This window comes from Macrotis lagotis, chromosome 8 (genome assembly GCF_037893015.1).
Source record: "Macrotis lagotis isolate mMagLag1 chromosome 8, bilby.v1.9.chrom.fasta, whole genome shotgun sequence".
Taxonomy (NCBI): Eukaryota; Metazoa; Chordata; class Mammalia; order Peramelemorphia; family Peramelidae; genus Macrotis; species Macrotis lagotis.
This window is the reverse complement of record NC_133665.1, coordinates 68,664,257-68,682,657: the sequence shown is the minus strand read 5'-3', so window position 1 is coordinate 68,682,657 and position 18,401 is coordinate 68,664,257. Positions and strand designations below refer to the sequence as shown.

The window sequence follows — 18,401 nt, the reverse complement described above, 5'->3', positions numbered from 1 at the left end:
AATCTTTTTTGAGCTCTGTCATAGCCTGAGCCCAACTTCTATATTTCTTGGAGTCTTTAGAAGCAGAAGCTTGGACTTACTGCTCTCCTGGTCTGTGAATAACCACATGCTCACCCCTCTGTCCCGGCGGCTATGTGTATGTGTGAGGGGGAGGGGGTCCCTGCTCTATAGGGGGCCTAGACTGTGACCACGGTCTGAATGTGGTCACAGCTCCTAAGTCCTGTTCAAGAACAGAGGACAGACCTTGGCAGTCTCCCTCCACGTCCTTACCTTCCTTGGGCTGAGCATTCAGTAGGCAGCTGCCTGGTAGCTCCTGCTGGATGGCTCCACAGGTCTGCTTCTGTTTCTTGGGATCTGGGCTGCACTGAGTGCCAGCCATGCTAAAGGCCTGGGCTGCTCTGCACTGAGGGTCTGGGCTTCATGCTTACTATGGCAGAGGTCTCCCTGCTGATCTTCCAAGTTGTGCTTGATGCTCCCTAGGGTGAAGGTCAGGAAACCGTTTCTGCTGCCAGAGCCAGGACTCCCAGGTGCTCTGGGGCTGTTCCTGGGAGGCTGAAGCTCCTTCCCTCCATGCAGTGCCTTTCCTCCAATCCCCTGGAATAGAGCTTCCCACTATTTTCCAGGTTACCCTGGGCTGGAGAATTGCCTCACTGGATCTTTCTGTGGGTTCTGTCTCTTGAAAATTTAGTCATAACTTTAATGTTTTTGAAATATTTTGGAAAGAGCGCCTAAGAGAGGCCGTCATCTTGGCTCTGCCCTCAAAAAAATAAAGCATCACACAGGGGTAAAGGAATCAAATAAGACATCAGTGTGTGAATATCGGCTTTACCTTTAAGGATAAGTATGATACAGGAGATAAGTAAATAGAGGAAATATATACTAGCATCCAAGAATGATTTGATTGTGACTTTGTTATCAAAGAAGACTAAAACAACAACGCTGTGTTAGAAACAAGTTACAGTGTCTGATAGTGGTTAATCACACCAAATACGTGCTCAGAATGCTCTACCCCAGGACAAACATAAATGATCCATGTGAATATCTCACATTTCCTTTGAGCTGCTTCACTTCTATCTTGCACACAGAGCACAGCACTCTCTCTGATTAGGGCATACCATGATGGGTGGTCCTATGTCAATGCCTCCAATGCTTACAATCAATTCCAAAGTTCTCTCTCTTTCTTTTTTTTTTTTTGCAGGGCAATGTGTTTAAAGTGACTTGCCTAAGATCACACAGCTAAGTAATTTTTAAGTGTCTGAGGATGAATTTTAACTCAGGTCCTCTTGACTCCAGGGCCAGTGCTCCATCCACTATGCAACCTAGCTGCCCCAAGCCCAAAGTTCTTAAAAGAGGCCCTGTATCACTTCTGACCCCCTTGTGAATTCTTCATAAAACAGTCTTTATGGCAAGTATACTTTTTGGCATTCTAACAACATGGTCAGCTCATTGTAGTTGTGCTCTCGGCAGTAACATTTTAATTCTTGGTAGTTTAGCTTGAGAAAGGATCTCAGTGTCTAGTATCTTCTCCTGCCAGGTGATCTTCACAATCAATTTACATGGAAGTGATTCAGTTTCCTGGCATGGTGCTGGTAGACTATCCAGAGTTCATGGACGTATAGCAATGAGGTCAGCACAATGGCTCTGTAGACCTTCAGTTTGGTAGTCAGTCTAATTAATACCTCTTCTCTCCCACACTTTCTTTCAGATTCTCCCAATTACTGAATTAACTCTGGTAATGCCTGTGTCAATCTCATTGTCAATGTGTATCTCCCTGGAAAGAACACTGTCAAGGTAAGTGAATTTATCCTCAATATTCAAACTCCTCCATTTGCTGTAACCAATGGTTTCACAAAAGGATGGTCTGGTGCTGGCTGATGGAGCACTTCTGTTTTCTTGGTGTTAGGCCAAATTTAGCACAAGCAGCAGAGAACTGATCCATTATTTGTTGCATCTCAGTTTCAGAAGCTGCATTCATTGAGTACATAATCATCTGCAGACAGAAATTTATGCACCAATAGTCCTTCCACTTTGGTCTTGGCTTGTAGCCTTTTCAAGTTGAAGAATTTTCCAGCAGAGGAATAGCTGACCTTAATGTTCATCCTCAGTGAAGGCACTTCATAACACAGCTGAAAACTTTCATGCTATAAAGCAGGGGAGAGAGAACACAGTTTTGTTTCACTCCATTGGTGATCAGGAAATCATGGGAGCATCACTCACTATCCAGAATGCAGGCAAGCTGTCATGAAATTGATAAACAATACTGCTGAACTTCTCCAAGCAATCAAATTTTGACATAATTTTCCGCAAGTCTGTATTACTGATAGTATCAAAGGCCTTGATAAAATCTGTGCTTGGCATCTTTTCCTAGCGGTAAATACCATATCAACTGTTTCTGAAGACACACTGGCTCTCAGGTAGGTGATTATCTTCCAGGTGAAGGATCAGTCTATTACGGAGGATTATGGCAAGAATCTTGCCAGCCATGACTAAGAAACACTCTTGTGATTGTCACAAGGCAATCTACCCTTTACCTTTATAGAGATGGACAATGGAGGTCAGATCTATAAATATTGTATACATCCCTATGTTCTGTTCCTAGTATTTTTCCTGGAGTTGTCAGGCAGTAAATACCATATTGACTGTTCCTCTACCCTTTCTGAAGTCATACGGCTCTCAGGAAGGTGACCAATTTCCAGGGGAAGGACCAACCTATTGAGAAGGACTCTAGCAAGAATCTTAACAGCAGTGACTAAAAGAGAAATACCCCTGTGATCATCGAGGAAAATCTGTTCCCTTTACCTTTATAGAGATGAATGATGGAGGCATCCTTGAATTCTTGGGGGATAACCTCTTCATGTCATGTAAACTGGAAAATTTCAGCCAGTTTTTGGATGAGCAATGGACATCCCACCTTGTAGAGCTCAACAGGAATAGAATCACCAGGTCCATATATTAAATCTCTGAAAACTGCCCACTCCTTTTCTGCTTCATTGTAGTCAATTACGTGTTTTCTCTACTTTTCCTCCCTGCTGGCAATAAACCGTTCCTATTCAAAGAAGTACTTAGACATTAATACTTCTGGTAGTCATTTTGCCTTGGAGCAGCCACTTTGGTTAAATTTGATTATTTTGCTTAGAGAGGATGAGTCTGTGATCAGTCCAACACTCTGTGCCACACAATGCCTTTGTGGCTCTCACCCTGTCTCTTCTCCTTATAATCAGATATCCTATTTAAATGCCAATGTTTGCTGTGGGCTGTATTCATGAAATTTTTAAGGTAAATGGAAGACAAGATTTGTGAAGAGAAGGTCATGAGATGCACAATTCTTTAGTAGTAAATGACCATTGCCATTGCTGTTTCCAATTCCATTTCTCCTAAGGACTCCTTGTCATGTATAGTAGTCTGAGACTCTGATAGCATTAAAGTCACCCAGAATTATAAACTTGTCCTCTTTTGGTACATTGATGATAAGAGTTTCCAGGACTTCATAAAATTTTTCTTCGACTTCATCATCATGGTAGGACCATAGGTACTAATGATGGTTTTCCTGTAAGTAGCAATTGCAATGTCATAAACCCTGTCATTAACTCATTTGGTTGGTGCACATGCTTGACGACTAGATTAGTTTTGATTGCAAAGCCTACCCTACTTCACAGCACTTCCCTTCATACAGTCACCCCAGAAGAACATGTATCCAGCTCCAACTTCAGTAAGCTGGTCTTTATTTGTCAGCTTTGTTTCACTCAAGGCTCCTATCTGGATATACCTGCTGAGTTCTCTTGCAACAAGAGTTGTTTAACTTTGGGTTTATTGAATCTTGTGCTGTCTATGAGTGTGTGCACATTCCATGTACTGATGGTGAGTGGAATCATCTTTTTTTTTTTTTTAGGTTTTTTTGGTAAGGCAAATGGGGTTAAGTGGCTTGCCCAAGGCCACACAGCTAGGTAATTATTAAGTGTCTAAGACCGGATTTGAGCTCAGGTACTCCTGACTCCAGGGGTGGTGCTCTATCCACTGCACCACCCAGCCGTCCTGAGTGGAATCATCTTTGAAGAAGTTTTTATATACTTTTTTGTTTCTTGATCACAAGGTAAAATCCCCACCTGCTGAGTTAATCAGGGCAGGGTTAAGTAAGCAACTTTTAGGGTACAATTTTCAAGGCCCTTCCCCACATCATTGGACAAACCTGTGGACATTCTACCAGTGGAGGTAGCAACAATTCTATATCTTAGTAGATCTTTAATGTATTGAAATCTGGAGAAAAAAAAATCTGATGTCAACTATGTCTTTCCAGTAACTTAACTACAACAACTTATGATAATCCCCTAGAAATGTCAGGAGAAAAGCTGTTAAAAGCTTAAAAGAGCTGTTCAGACACCCAGGGGGCTGCCAAATCTCACTGTTGTTTACAGTGGGGAAATGACCTATGGCCTGAGCCACCTGTGTAGGGTTGTGACTACAGCTCCCAGTGTATCCACACTTGCTGCTTTGTCACTTACCTGTAGTCCCAGAACACCGAGATAAGAATGGCAAAGTGGTATGGATGATTCTTTTGATTTGTGCAAAAATTGGAGCTAAGTGAAGCAGAACTGCATGAAGTCATTGGCTTCACTCTCTCTCTTCCAAAGTCATCAGGGTCCAGTGGCAAGACAGTCAAGATAAGTGGTGATGGCTCAAGATGTAGTGGGTGACTCTGGCATCTACAACATCTAACATGTTCAAAGTACTCCACAGCACCTGTGTCAACTGTCTTCATACAACAAACTGTTCTCATCCATTCATTCCACCAGGGTAAGATTTAACATGTTTGGGATAGACATCCCTCTAACTCACTGAAGATTTTGAGAGTGCCTCAATTACCCTCAACCTGGTTTAATCTTTCTGACAAAACAGTTTATTGTAGTGTGATCCCTGTGCATGCTATAGCTTCTTGGAGCAACGGGTGACAGTTAGGTGGCTCAAGTAGACATCAAAGATGGAAAATAGACCTGAAAAGGACTCAGCAGCTCTTTATACTAGAGATGTGAGATCACTTTTATTTTTTTATTTTTTAAATTTTTTAAAAATTTATTTAAGGCAATGGGTTTTGAATGTCTTACCCAAGGTCCCACAGTTAAGCAATTATTAAGTGTCTGAAGCTGGATTTGAACTCAGGTCCTCCTGACTCCAGGGCCAGTGCTCTTCCCACTGTACAGCCTAGCTGCCTGAGGTCACTTTTAAAGAATCATAGCCAGTTAGAAACAAAAGAACTCTTAAAAAGTTCTCAAAGGACAATATTTAGGTCTCCCTGAAATGACTCTGGATATATATGACATGTTCAAAATGTAGCCAGGTTGATTTAAAAATTCTGGGCTAATTTAACAAGGGATTAGCCAAAAGGATTCCAAAAAGAAGTATAACACTGGAATATTTATTTCCAAAGATATAATTATACAACTTCCTCACCACATGTGAGGCATAATCCCTTACACCTCCATCCCTGGGGAGAGGAATGGGCATTAAGTTCAGTTTAGCTCATTCACTTAGAACGAAATTCAGTCTCAAATTCAAAACCTGCCTCAGGCTCAACTCTCAAGCTCCCAGGCTTCTCAAGGCTTCCATGACAGCCTTACTGAGTGTACCACCTTGCAAGCAATTCTGACTCCAAGGTTTCCATAACTCAAATCTCTGGGTACCTGGGGATCACCTCTGGCATGTGAAACTAATTCCTGTTGTCCATATTCTTTCCTGACTTAAATGAAGATATATTAGAGATGGATTAGTCTAGACTGGGATTTTGTGAACTTTAAAAATCAGAAAAGCAAGTTGTCTGAGCTCCAAAATCAGGAATCTATACCAGAATTTGCAGGCAGTCAATCCTGGAAAAGAGTAAAACCCTCAGCTACCTATGTGACCCAACACAGTATTGGTCTAAAGGAAGTCAAGACGAAGCAATTCTTCCATGGGCTATGCTGCATTTGGGAATGACTATGATCAGGGCAAATACATCTTCTCCCTTAGGGACTAGGGTGGTATAATAGGATGCCCAGACTAATAGGAAAAATTGTTCATATTTCTTATAAGAGAATTCATATTTTCCCATTAACTATATTCTAGAATGTGTAAAAGTCCCATGGCAAGCACGAGATTATAATGTGTGGACTGAAGCTATTAGGAAACTGCACTAGTTAGAATAGAAGGTGCATATTGGGGAACAGGGAAAAATAAAGTTAAACAGTGTCAGAAGCAAATATATTTGAATTGTGTCTTGTAGGAAAAATTCACCCCCAAACCATGAAAGGTTCAAATATAACACTAGCACCTAGAACATTAAAAAAAATCAAATAAGATAAAATCTCTCAAATTAAATAGTTAAGCAGTATATAAAATAAAATTTAAAATTATTTCTAAAATTTAAAATTATAAAATTATTTCTAAAATAATTACTAACAGAAGAATTATGATGAGGGGTAAATACTAAAATCTCTTTCTATTTCTAAAATTTTATGACTTTGAAAAAATTTCTCAACTTACCTTGCCAAGTTGCTGTAGGAATTTAAGGTGTCTCTCTTCAAACTGTGTGGGATCTCTGTCTTCAAAAGCACCAGAAAATCCCAGGGCACCAATTCTCGTATTTGGCAACATATCATTTTCTGTTAGTAGTTCATAATCTGAGAAAATAAAGAATTAGGTAGAATTTTATAACAAGAATTAGGTAGAATTGGGCATTTTCCCAGTTAACAAATAATAGAAATATAACCATATCCTGGAAGATAAGGTTAAGCTACAAATAGTTTAAAAAATTGTGAAGTCCTAAAATTAGTTGCAGAAGTTTAACAAAAGTGGGTATTTTCAATTTTCCACACAACTAATTGCAAAATATCTCAATCAAACAAATTCTGGAAGTAACAAAGGATTTTCTGGCACTGGGAAGTTTGGCACTCATTAGGAAAGGTTTTATATTAAATTTGGTCATAAGCAATGAGTATAAACTGGTACCAGAAGTATCTATTGCTACAATATATGTAAAGTGATCCCAGTAATTAACAAAGTATTGGTCAAAAAATAAAAACTTAATAAATGCTTTTTTCATTCATTTTTTTATTCATCAGTCATAATATTACAACTTAGTTCAGTATTCTAAAGGAAAAAGTAAAAACAAAGAAGCCTCCTACCCCAAGTAAAGGACATAATGCAGTCATTAGTTAGGAAAAAATGGAAAAGCAGGATAAATGTGTACCAAAGATCAAAGAGATCAGAAATCTTCAAAATCCTGGGCATAATTAACTAGAATACAAGTTAATGTGGGGGAAAACCTATTTTTTTTTTAAATACAAAGACTACTTAATCTAGGTGAATTTAGAAGCCAACAAAAAGTCTCAAATAAATTACAAATTAGAAACTGGCTGGCCAAAAAGAAATAAAAAGTTCCCTTTTTAAAGAACTTAAAGTCAGTAAGAAATTCATTAAAACATCATTATCTTAAGAGAATAAGAAATAGTCTATCTGTACGATCAATGGAAAGGACAGAAGTTTATGACCAAATAAGAACATTATAAATTGCAAAATGGATGATTTTTTACTATATTAAATTAAAAAGGTTTTTGCACAAACAAAACTAAGACAATAAATATTAGAAGGCATTGCAGAAAGCTGGGAAACAGTGTTCATAACTAGTATCTCTGATAAAGGATTCATTTCTAAAAAATATAGAGAATTGAGTCAAAATTATAAGACAAGTCATTCTCCAATTGATAAATGGTTAAAGGATATGAACAAGCACTTTTCAGATGAAGAAATTAACGATATCTATAATCATATGAAAAAATGCTCCAAATCATTATCGTTAAGAGAAATGCAAATTCAAAACAACTCTGAGGTACCATCTCACACCTATCTGATTAGCTATGATGAAATAATGAGATCAATTAAAATACCTGGAGTGAATAAGCTGTTAAGGTCTCGTATGATGGCCCGGAAAGAAGGTCTAAAGTCTGGCTCATAATCCATACAATTATTGATAAGATTTGCTAACTCTGTCCACTTTGGCGCAGGGAGTTGGTGTCTATCTTCATAGAATTGCAGTTTCTGTAATTAATGAACCAAACACTAAAGATGAATCATTATGTGATAACTATTAAGTCAAAATGAAATGATTGTTAAATAAAATTAAGCTAACCATTAAAAGAAAATGCAAATGGTCAAAGATGAAATACTTCTAAATTTATAACTTTTCTAACTTACTCTTTGAGAATCTAATGCACTCAGAGGTTTGTCTCCTCCACTGCAGATTTCCCACAAAGTGGTACCAAAACTCCACTTATCTGTGGCCAAACTTAGGTTCTTAGGGCTGTCAACACATTCAGGTGGAACCCATGGTATCCTCTCTTGAAGAACTGTTAAATCATATAACACAGTATGGTAATATAGTTAAATAAACGTTTCATTTAAAATTTGTTCTGACATGCAAGTTATTTTTAAAAAAATCAGAATCACTGAAAGGACCAGAAGTTTTTACAGTATGCCATGTCATCTCCACTATATTTACGAGAACTAAAAGGAAGGAACAAGAATATACATCTCCTATTTACTAGACATGCACCATGTTAAGAACTTTGCCAAATATCTCATTTGATACTTAAAAGCACCCTAAGGCAACAGAAGTTAAAGGACTCGCTCATGTCTTACAGCTAGTCAAAGTCTGAGGCTGAATTTGAACTCAGGTCCTTCCTGATTTTAGGTACAGCATTGTATCCACTACACCACTCACTTGCCTCTGAATTGTCTTTTACATTAAAAAAAAAGCAAAAACAAAAAGCACATACATATAAAAAATATTTGTTGAACCAAACTGAATTTACAGACTTCTGATTAGAACATGCACCATTCTTTAATGCAGGAATAATATAGCATTTTACATATAATGTAAAAAACCTTTTTTTTTTTTGAAATGGATAGGATGGTATCTCAGCTTTTGACTGAAAAGTAAAGCAATTTGTTTCAGCCTTACAATTAATGCCTTAAAGTAGGAATAAAATGGATCCTCTGCTATAGGCCAGAAAATTATATATCTCAGTGTTTTTCCCCTCATCTTCAAGGTTTAGATCCCACAAAGCATTTCCTGTCCTGTTCTCTTGCCCAATTTAAGTACTACTTATAGAAACAAAAATCACCAAGTTTCAGGAATCAGGGGTTTTGTCTATAAAAATTCCAAAATGGTGATTAATTTAGATAATCAAAAAACACTGAAATTAATTAAAATAAAAATACTACAGGGAATGATTTGGGACATGTGTGTAAGAAGTAATATTGGTAAGATATGTTCATATTTCAACTAGTTTTATAAATGTTGCTTGGTTTTTCAACAGTTGAAAGAGATGAAAAAATGAGGAAAAATTCTAGAATCACATGAAAAGACAAGTGAAGAGTAGTCAAGTCCTCAGCAGAATTCATATGCTACATATTTCTTTAAATTTTTAATGAAAACAGCAAAAAATATCTAAAACAATGAGGTCCAATCATAAGAATATTGAGGAATCATTAAATAAAATGACTGTTACTTATAATTGTAAAAATTGTTAAAATATAATATACAAGTTCCTAAGAAGACCTGCATCCAATTTTTACTTAATTCATACTTTACCATAAATTGGCATATAATCTAGATTTTACTACTAATCAATATCACAAAAATACAATGAACTGTATGTTGTTGTTTTTTAAACCGACAAGCTATTTTCAGGCTATCTCAAAATGAAACATAAATAAAGCTAAATTGGAATGATGGAAAACTTACTGTCTTTTGGCAAAACTGTAATACTAATGCCAGGATCACTGAGCTTGATGAAAGGAGGATTTCCTGTCTTTCTGTCCTCTTCTCTGATTAATAAAATGTTCTTAGTACATACATTACCATGAGTGAGGTTTTTTTCTTCCTATTAAAGGAGCACACACATACATTAATAGTAATATTTCAATATTTTGATAGTCTATGATATAAAGTACTATTAGCTTAAACTGAGAAAAATATCTGATATGAAAAATATTTTTTGTAAAGTTAAGGAAATATGAGATATTATATATGTATATGTTCCCCAATTTGTTATATAAAAATAAAATTTTAATAATTATTAACTAATTCTTCTTAAATCTGAATTAGCTGTTTCTAATGAAAATAACAGGTAAAAGGATACTTTGTCCGATTTAAGAAAGTGATTTTCAGGAGAAACATGTATTTTTAGCCTGGTAGCTTCTTTTTTTTTTAATTCTCTGGAAATAATGAATTTTACTATGTCCTCCTCCTACTTGTACTTGAATATCATAGGCTAGTGATATTGGGAGAAATTGTGGGATGTTTATTCTATGTCCTATTCTTTCATTTACATCTTTGCTACTAATTGAGAGCAATGTACTGCCTTGAAGAATTGAATTAAAAAGTTGAATTTTTCTAGTCTTTTTCAATACAAATGTAGATTTTGATTCAATTATTTTTTCCATCTTTCTTTCCTATCATAGACTCTAGTGGTCTTTGCTTTCTCACTGAGTTCTTACTTTGGCCTTTCATTTTCTCATTTTTGGCCTTTCAAATTCTCATTTTTCCTTAAAATTATGGCTGATCCTATCTCAGACAATAGGCCCAGGACTGCTTTTATAACTTAAGCACAGGTAGAAAACCCCTGCTCCAAAGAGTTTAGTTTCCAAAATTGGTGTTTGAGCTTTGCTTCACTCAAGTGGTTGGTCTCCCTTCCAGTAGAAAAGGTGATGGGATGAGCCCTTTAGTTCTGTTCTTCCCTATTTTGATTCCAATTTTTGCCAAAAGGAAGTTCACCCCCTTCTTTATCTTGTTTTGTTTTTTTAAATCAGCAATATCCTTTAAAGTTCTTTTGTTGCCTAGAGACTTCTTATTAAGTTTCAAAGTACTGAGCAGGGAACCTAAGATTTGTAAATTCAGTAAAACAAAAACTTTACAACCAGTCCAGATTACTTAGTTCATATTATAAATACATTGAATGTGGAGTCAATCTTCTGAAGAAATACTTGATGGAACCCTGATAAGCTTTAGGGCAAACTGCCTAAAACAGCAGCATAGTATGGCAACTTGGGAAGATATATTTTATTGAACTTGGGTTCCAAGTAAGTCTAACAAGTATTTGTCTTTGTATAGTAGTACTCTGGGACTAGGTCAGTGTGCATTACAAAATTCACTTGCTTTCTAACATCTAGCTATTTTTCCTTCTATGTGATTCAAGACATTGTCATCATCAATTGTTATGGTAATGTAATGTGTTTAGCTAATTTATGCTTTAAAGATTCTAAAATGAAATGAATTCACTTTAGATATGTGAACTTAGATAAAATTCCTTCCCCTCTTTAAATCTCAATCTTCATCTCCAAATGGAAAGTTTATATTAGATTATGTCAAAAGTGCTATTCTAAAATTTTATGAAAAATAAATAAAGGTGGAGAAGATATACTCTGAATTTACCTATTAATGATAGAATGAATACTCCCACCTTCTCTCAAGGACTCTTGGATTCTTTGTCAGAAATTTACAATTTTCTCATCTTCTATTTCTAGGCAAAGATATCTATTACATTGTAAGACAAAAAAGAGACTTTACTTGTTTACTTACGAGAAAATGCATGGCCCATGCCAACTGTTTGGCCACTTCAAGTTTCCATAATATGTTTATGGAATTTTTGTTCTTTTTCAGGTATGTATCCAATGATCCAAATTTCACAAATTCTTGAACTAGAATATCTAGAAAGCAAAAGTATACATGTATACTTAAAAAAAAATTAAACATGACCAATTTAAAAATTTTATTTTGCCACAGTTGTGCAATAAAGTTCAAGTTATAAAAATATGCAGTTGTTATTATTATTGTTATTGTTATTATTATGTAACAAAGCCTAATCTAATTTTCTCCTGAGAAACTGCTACATAATTAAGTTCTGGTTGAAAATTTTCCATAATAGTATAATCTTCCTTTAACAGGATGGGCAAGTTAAAGACACATAAAACTATATAAACATATCTTTCTTGTTAAAAATATTTTATTTGCTTTCCAATTATATACAATAGTAGTTTTTATCTATCATTTTTTTAAGGTTTTCAATTTTACAATTTCCCCACCTTCCATTCCTTCCCCCCCTAAAGATATCTTTTTTTAGTTTTTTTTTTTTTGTAAGGCAAATGGGGTTAAGTGGCTTGCCCAAGGCCACACAGCTAGGTAAGTAATTATTAAGTGTCTGAGACTGGATTTGAACCCAGGTACTCCTGACTCCAGGGCCAGTGCTTTATCCACTACACCACCTAGCTGCCCCCCTAAACATATCTTTCTATGAAACATAAAAGTATAACTGTCTATTATGGATATAAAGAAGTTCAGTGTTTCAATTAATCATTTGTAGCTCCTGTATAAAATAAATTACTAAGGAAATCAAAATATCAAGAGTAATTCCTTGCTCATTTACTATTTCAGTCAAGCTATCAAATCTTTTATCAGAACACACCAAATTTTCTTTCAAAAAGTGCTGAACCCAAAGAGTGAGATGGAGACCAAAATTTGGTAACTTTGGAGATCTTTAACTTCCCAGGGACTGACTGGAGAAGAAGAGTACCCAAATAAGACAGTACCTGAGAGTTCAGTGGATAGGGGTTTTTTTGCAAGGCAATGGGGTTAAGTGGCTTACCCAAGGCCACACAGTTAGGCAATTATTAAGTGCTTGAGACCGGATTTGAAATCAAGTACTCCTGATTCCAGGGCCAGTGCTCTATCCCCTGCGCCACCTAGCTGCCCCAGCTATAGGGTTTTTATAGTGTTTTTTTTTGGGGGGGGGGCTACTGAGAGCAAGCAGGTTTCAGAAGCAAAGAAAGCAGTTAGATATACCTTCTTGGCATACTACTACAAACATATGTAAACATATGGTTCAGTATAGATAAGGGACTAGACAGAGTGAGAAAGGGTCAGGGTCTTTGTTTCATGTCTGAACATGTGTCCTGAGACGGAGGGAGTCACATATACACAGGCTTCCCACAGGTTTGAGGATGAAATTTACTCTTATAGTTGCAGCTGCATCTGAGGAAGGGGAGGCAAGTCTACGAGGAAGCAGGAATTTCACAGATACAACAAGATAATTAAGCTAACAAGGGTGCTTTGTGAATCTTAAGACAAATTTATGGTATATATGATCCCCAGAGTCAAGCAATTGGGTCCTCTTGGATTATTTTCAGACCCAAAGGCACCCAGCCAAAGTTATATTTCTGAGGAGTTTCTCAGGGCCAAGAAAGCTGTCAAGGACCCCTTCTATACAGGGATTATACAAATAATGATATTGTATTTCATTAGTAGTTTATCTTGAGAGGTGAAATTCATCTAAGCATTGTTAGTTAACAAGGTCAAAATTTCACAAGGCCATAGTTGTTTCTAAATCAAAATGTCATTAAACTTCATGATTGCTACTTGGATTGAGGACTTAATTATAGTAGTCCAATATTATTATTTTTTTTTTAGGTTTTTATAAGGCAAATGGGGTTAAGTGGCTTGTCCAAGGCCACACAGCTAGGTAATTATTAAGTGTCTGAGACCAGATTTGAACCCAGGTACTCCTGACTGCAAGGCCGGTGCTTTATTCACTACGCCCCTAGTCCAATATTATTTATCCCTAGCCGCCCCTAGTCCAATATTATTTTGGACTAGGACTAGATTTCAAATTTGTGTGAATGTAATATCACTTGAATATGCTCCTATCTCTCTTCTGATACTGCCATCAGGCCCTCCTCTCCTCATAGATAGACTACTGCAAGAACTTTCCATCCAGTCTGCCTGCCACAAGTATCTGCCAATTCTAGTCCCTTCTTTATGAAGCTGGAAATGTGATTTTCCTAAAGCGGAGATTATTGCTCATGCTTAGAATGCTCTCCCTTCCTTATCTCTACCTCTTGGATTCATTGACTTCCTTTAAGTCCCAATAATACAGAATTTTTAATACCTTCCCCTCCGTTGATTATTTCCTGCTGATCCTGTATCTAGTTGTCTACGTTAACCATTAGACTACTAAGCATAGTGCCTGGCCAACAACAGGAGCTTCATAAATGCTTTATGATTATCACAAGAGACTAACTCAATATCTGGCACAGCCTACCATTCATTACAATTCATGAGTTGATTTTTTTTTAACTTAGGACTCCTTTACCTTTAAAAAAGCTTTTTTATGTGACTTATATTGATCTATGTTTATGGCAATAGAATATACACTACCTCAGATCCCTGAAAAGGGTTTTGGAGGCCTTTCTGGGAGCTTCAGAACCACTGGACCAGATTACAAATTCCTGAAGTGCCACAATCAGGTATTATTTATATTTTAATATTAAGTTAATATGTCTAACAGTGAACTGTACATAGTAAATATTTAATAAAAACATTAATTTTTGTTAAATGCTTAAATAAAATATGAAAATGATAGGGTATAAACGACATAAGGCCATATTTTTAAAAATGAAAAATGCTAATTCACATATAGCTTTGAACACTACCATGAATGAAAATAAGTTTTAAAAACAATACAAAGTAGACTTGTTATTTTGTATTTATCATGCCAAATTCCATATTTCAATGAAGCTATGATCTCAGATATGTGCATGCTCCCTCCCAACCCCCTTCAATCCAGTAACACCAGCTTCCTTGCTGTTTCCTCACATGGCATCAATCTCTTCACCTTTGGCAGGAAACCAAAACCAAACCCTCTTAAAAGCTTATGCCTACCATTAGACTCTTAAAGCATTGATAAATTTAGCTCGCTAATTCATCCTATCTGTATCTTGCTCATTCAAAATTATCACTTGATGTCTTTCCCATTAGACCGTAATTTCCTGGATAACAGGGACTACATTTTGCTTTTTTTTTTTTGTATCCCCATCACTTGACACAAAGCCTAGACTGGACATGATGATAAATCATATACATCACCTTATACTGAGTAATTTTTACTTAGGTTCTCCCACAGAAAATTCAAAGGATCCAGCCAACATACAAGAGACCTTCTTCTATTGAGGTCTTTTTACATTTTGTTGGTACCACTGTCACTCTTGGGTCATCCATTCATCATGACTTGCCATTAAATTTGCTATCAAGAGACTAAGTTAGGTGGTGACCTAATGTAGCCACAGCAACTAGTCTTTCACATAAGTGAAAAAGTAAACAAACCAGTCTTCCACATGAATAAAAAAGAAAAACTGATTCCATTACATGCCTTTACATGGGCCTGCATCCTTGCACTTTGAAAATCAGTTAACATCTGCTTTTCTTTTTACACTAATGAAAGGGAGGTAAGATGCAATTAATATAGAAATATTGAATAAAAAAATTTATGTTTGACTTTTTTAGACTTGGCTTAGAATTCCTAATTATGTTTTGCTTCTACTAATCCTAGTCTTTTCCTGATCATGACTTTCAGGTAGCCCAATAATTTTTAAATTGTCTCTCTGGATCTGTTTTTCCAGGTCAGTTGTTTTTCCAATGGGATATTTCAGTTTTCTTCTAGTTTTTCATTCTTTTGGTATTATTTTATTGTTTCTCATTTCTCAAAAAGTCTATATTTGACGGAGTTGTTTTCTTCATAGAGTTTCCTTATCTCCTTTTCCATCCAGCCAATTCTGCTTTTAAGGTATTCTTCTCTTCATTAACTTTTGGACTGTTTTTTCGATTTGACTCAAACTGGTTTTTAACATGGTGTTTTTTTAGGTTTTTTCAGGGCAAATGGGATTAAGTGGCTTGCCCAAGACCACACAGCTAGGTAATTATTAAGTGTCTGAGACCGGATTTGAACCCAGGTATTCCTGACTCCAAGGCCGGTTATCCACTACACCACCTAGCCACCGCAACATGTTTTCGTTGGAATGTTTTTGTATCTTCTTGAATAATCTGCTGACCGGTTTTCATGTTTTTCCTTCATTGTTCCCATTTCTCTTCCCAATTTTTCCTCTACCTCCCTTACTTGATTTTCACACTCTTTTTTGAGCTCTGCCATAGCCTGAGAACAATACCTATTTCTCTTGGAGGCTTTGGATACAGAAGCTTGGACTTTGTTCCCTTCTAAGGGTGTTTTAATCCTCCATGGGACCAAAGTAATTGTCTATGGTCAGGTTCCTTTTTTCTATTTATTCATTTCCCCAGTCTGTGTCCCACTTTGGGGGTGCATTACAAGCATTTGAGTGTTATTGGGACACCCCTGAAAAGAGCTCAGTTCCTTCAATGACTTATGAGAGTCTCTCTGACTGTTCTCCTGCCTATACTCTGGTCTTCCTTATTCTAATTCTAAAAGTATTTAGTATGTGAGTATATGCTGTCACCAAGGAAAGGAATATTAGAAGCAAGCTGGGTAAAATGGAAACAAAACTTCAAATTTAAATGTTGCATATAATTCATATGTAGAAAATAAAGAACAGTGTTTGAAGCTCTGAATTTAATTTAGCTAGTCTAAGACAGGTAAAAAGAATGAATTAGGCTGAACAAAAGTAAAATAAAAATAAGAAATACACTATTTTCAAGGCCCTGTCAATTAAAGTGAGAACGGAGATATGTGACTTATGTAATCTGAAAAATATAATGAATAAAGAGTTTTAGAATGTTAAAAAAATTTTTTCAGGTAGTTGGAATGACCTCTTTCTATATCCACTGAAAATTAAGCTTAAATTTTAACATTAAGGTCTTAGGCTACATATGAGACTTCCTGAACAAAGGTTTATTGAAATGTAGTTTTGGTATTATTTTATTGTTTCTTATTTCTCAAAAAGTCTAGTGGAATTCTAGGTAATATGCTTTATTACCTAGGTAATACGCTTTATATGTTATATTATTCTAAGGTAGGTAAGACACCAAAATATTCAATTAAATTAGTTTTGCTAAAATATACTCATTTAAATGTTTTTCCTACTCCATCCAAAGAACTGGTGATTGAACGTTTTTCCTTAACTGAAATGACCAGACGCAGCCATCTATAACAGCTGTAATTATAAGAAAATGCTGACATTTTTGAATAGTATCTTATGGTTCTTATTTTTTTTTGTATTCCTTTTCTTCTTTTTTTATTCATTTTTTGAATTTTACAATTTTCCCCCAACCCCACTTCCCTCCCCCTACCCCCCACAGAAGGCAGTTTGACAGTCTTTACATTGTTCCTATGCTATACATTGATCAAAATTGAAAGTGTGGAGAGAGAAATCATACCCTCAGAGAAAGAATATATGAGATAGCAAAATTAAATAATACGATACCTTTTTTGAAAAAATTAGTCTTTAGTCTTTATTTAAACTCCACAATTCTTTCTTTGGATATAGCAGATACCCTTCTCCATAGCAGATACCCTTCTCCATAGCAGATACCCTAAAATTGTCCCTGATTGTTGCACTGATGAAATGAGCAAATCCATAAAGGTTGATTATCACCCCCAGGTTGCTAGGGTATACAATGTTCTTCTGGTTCTGCTCATCTTGCTCAGCATCAGTTCATGCAAATCCTTTCAGGTTTCTCTGAACTCCCATCCCTCCTGGTTTCTAATTGAACAATAGTGTTCCATAACATATATATTCTACAATTTGTTCAGTCATTCCCCAATTGATAGACATTCACTCAATTTTCAATTTTTTACCACCAAAAAGAGGGTAGCTATGAATATTTTTGTACAAGTGATGTTTTTACTCTTTTTCATGATCTCTTTAAGGTGCAGACCCAGTAGTTATATTGCTGGATCAAAGGGGATGCACATTTTTGTTGCCCTGTGGGTATCATTCCAAACTGCTCTGCAGAAAGGCTGGATGAGTTCACAGCTCCACCAACAATGAATCAGTGTACCAGATTTCCCACATCACTTCCAACATTGATCATTGTCCTTTCTGGTTATATTGGCCAGTCTGAGAGGTGTGAGGTAGTACCTCAGAGATGCTTTAATGTGCATTATTATAATCAGTAATGATTTAGAGCAATTTTTCATATGACTATGGATCGTTTTGATTTTGACATCTGTAAATTGCCTTTGGCATATTCTTTGACAATTTGTCAATTGGGGAATGGCTTTCTTTTTTATTACAAATTTGACTCAGTTCTCTATATATTTTAGAAATGAGTCCTTTGTCAAAAATACTAATTGTAAAAATTGTTTCCCAATTTACTACATTTCTTTTGATCTTGGTTACAGTATTTTGTCTGTGCAAAAGCTTTTTAATTTAATGGAATCAAAATTATTTAGTGTTTTTAATGATGTTCTCCATCTCTTCCTTGGTCATAAACTGCTTCCCTTTCCACAGATCTGAGAGGTAATCTATTCCTTGATCTCCTAGTTTGCTTATAATATTGTCTTTTATGTCTAAATCCTGTGCCCATTTTGATCTTAGCTTGGCATAGGGTATGAGATGTTGGTCTA

At 36.0% G+C, this 18,401-nt stretch overlaps 1 protein-coding gene across 2 annotated transcripts in view; it reads right to left on the bottom strand.

The window, feature by feature from the left end:
* JAK2 (Janus kinase 2) overlaps positions 1–18,401 on the bottom strand; it is a 172,645-nt gene that overhangs the window by 27,339 nt on the left and 126,905 nt on the right. For both annotated transcript variants that reach the window (XM_074197469.1, XM_074197470.1), the window contains 5 exons: positions 11,612–11,739; positions 9,776–9,914; positions 8,224–8,375; positions 7,917–8,067; positions 6,514–6,650 (listed from right to left, as the gene is read on the bottom strand). In XM_074197469.1, the coding sequence (XP_074053570.1) occupies positions 6,514–6,650; positions 7,917–8,067; positions 8,224–8,375; positions 9,776–9,914; positions 11,612–11,739 (707 nt within the window). The remainder of the gene's footprint in view (positions 1–6,513; positions 6,651–7,916; positions 8,068–8,223; positions 8,376–9,775; positions 9,915–11,611; positions 11,740–18,401) is intronic.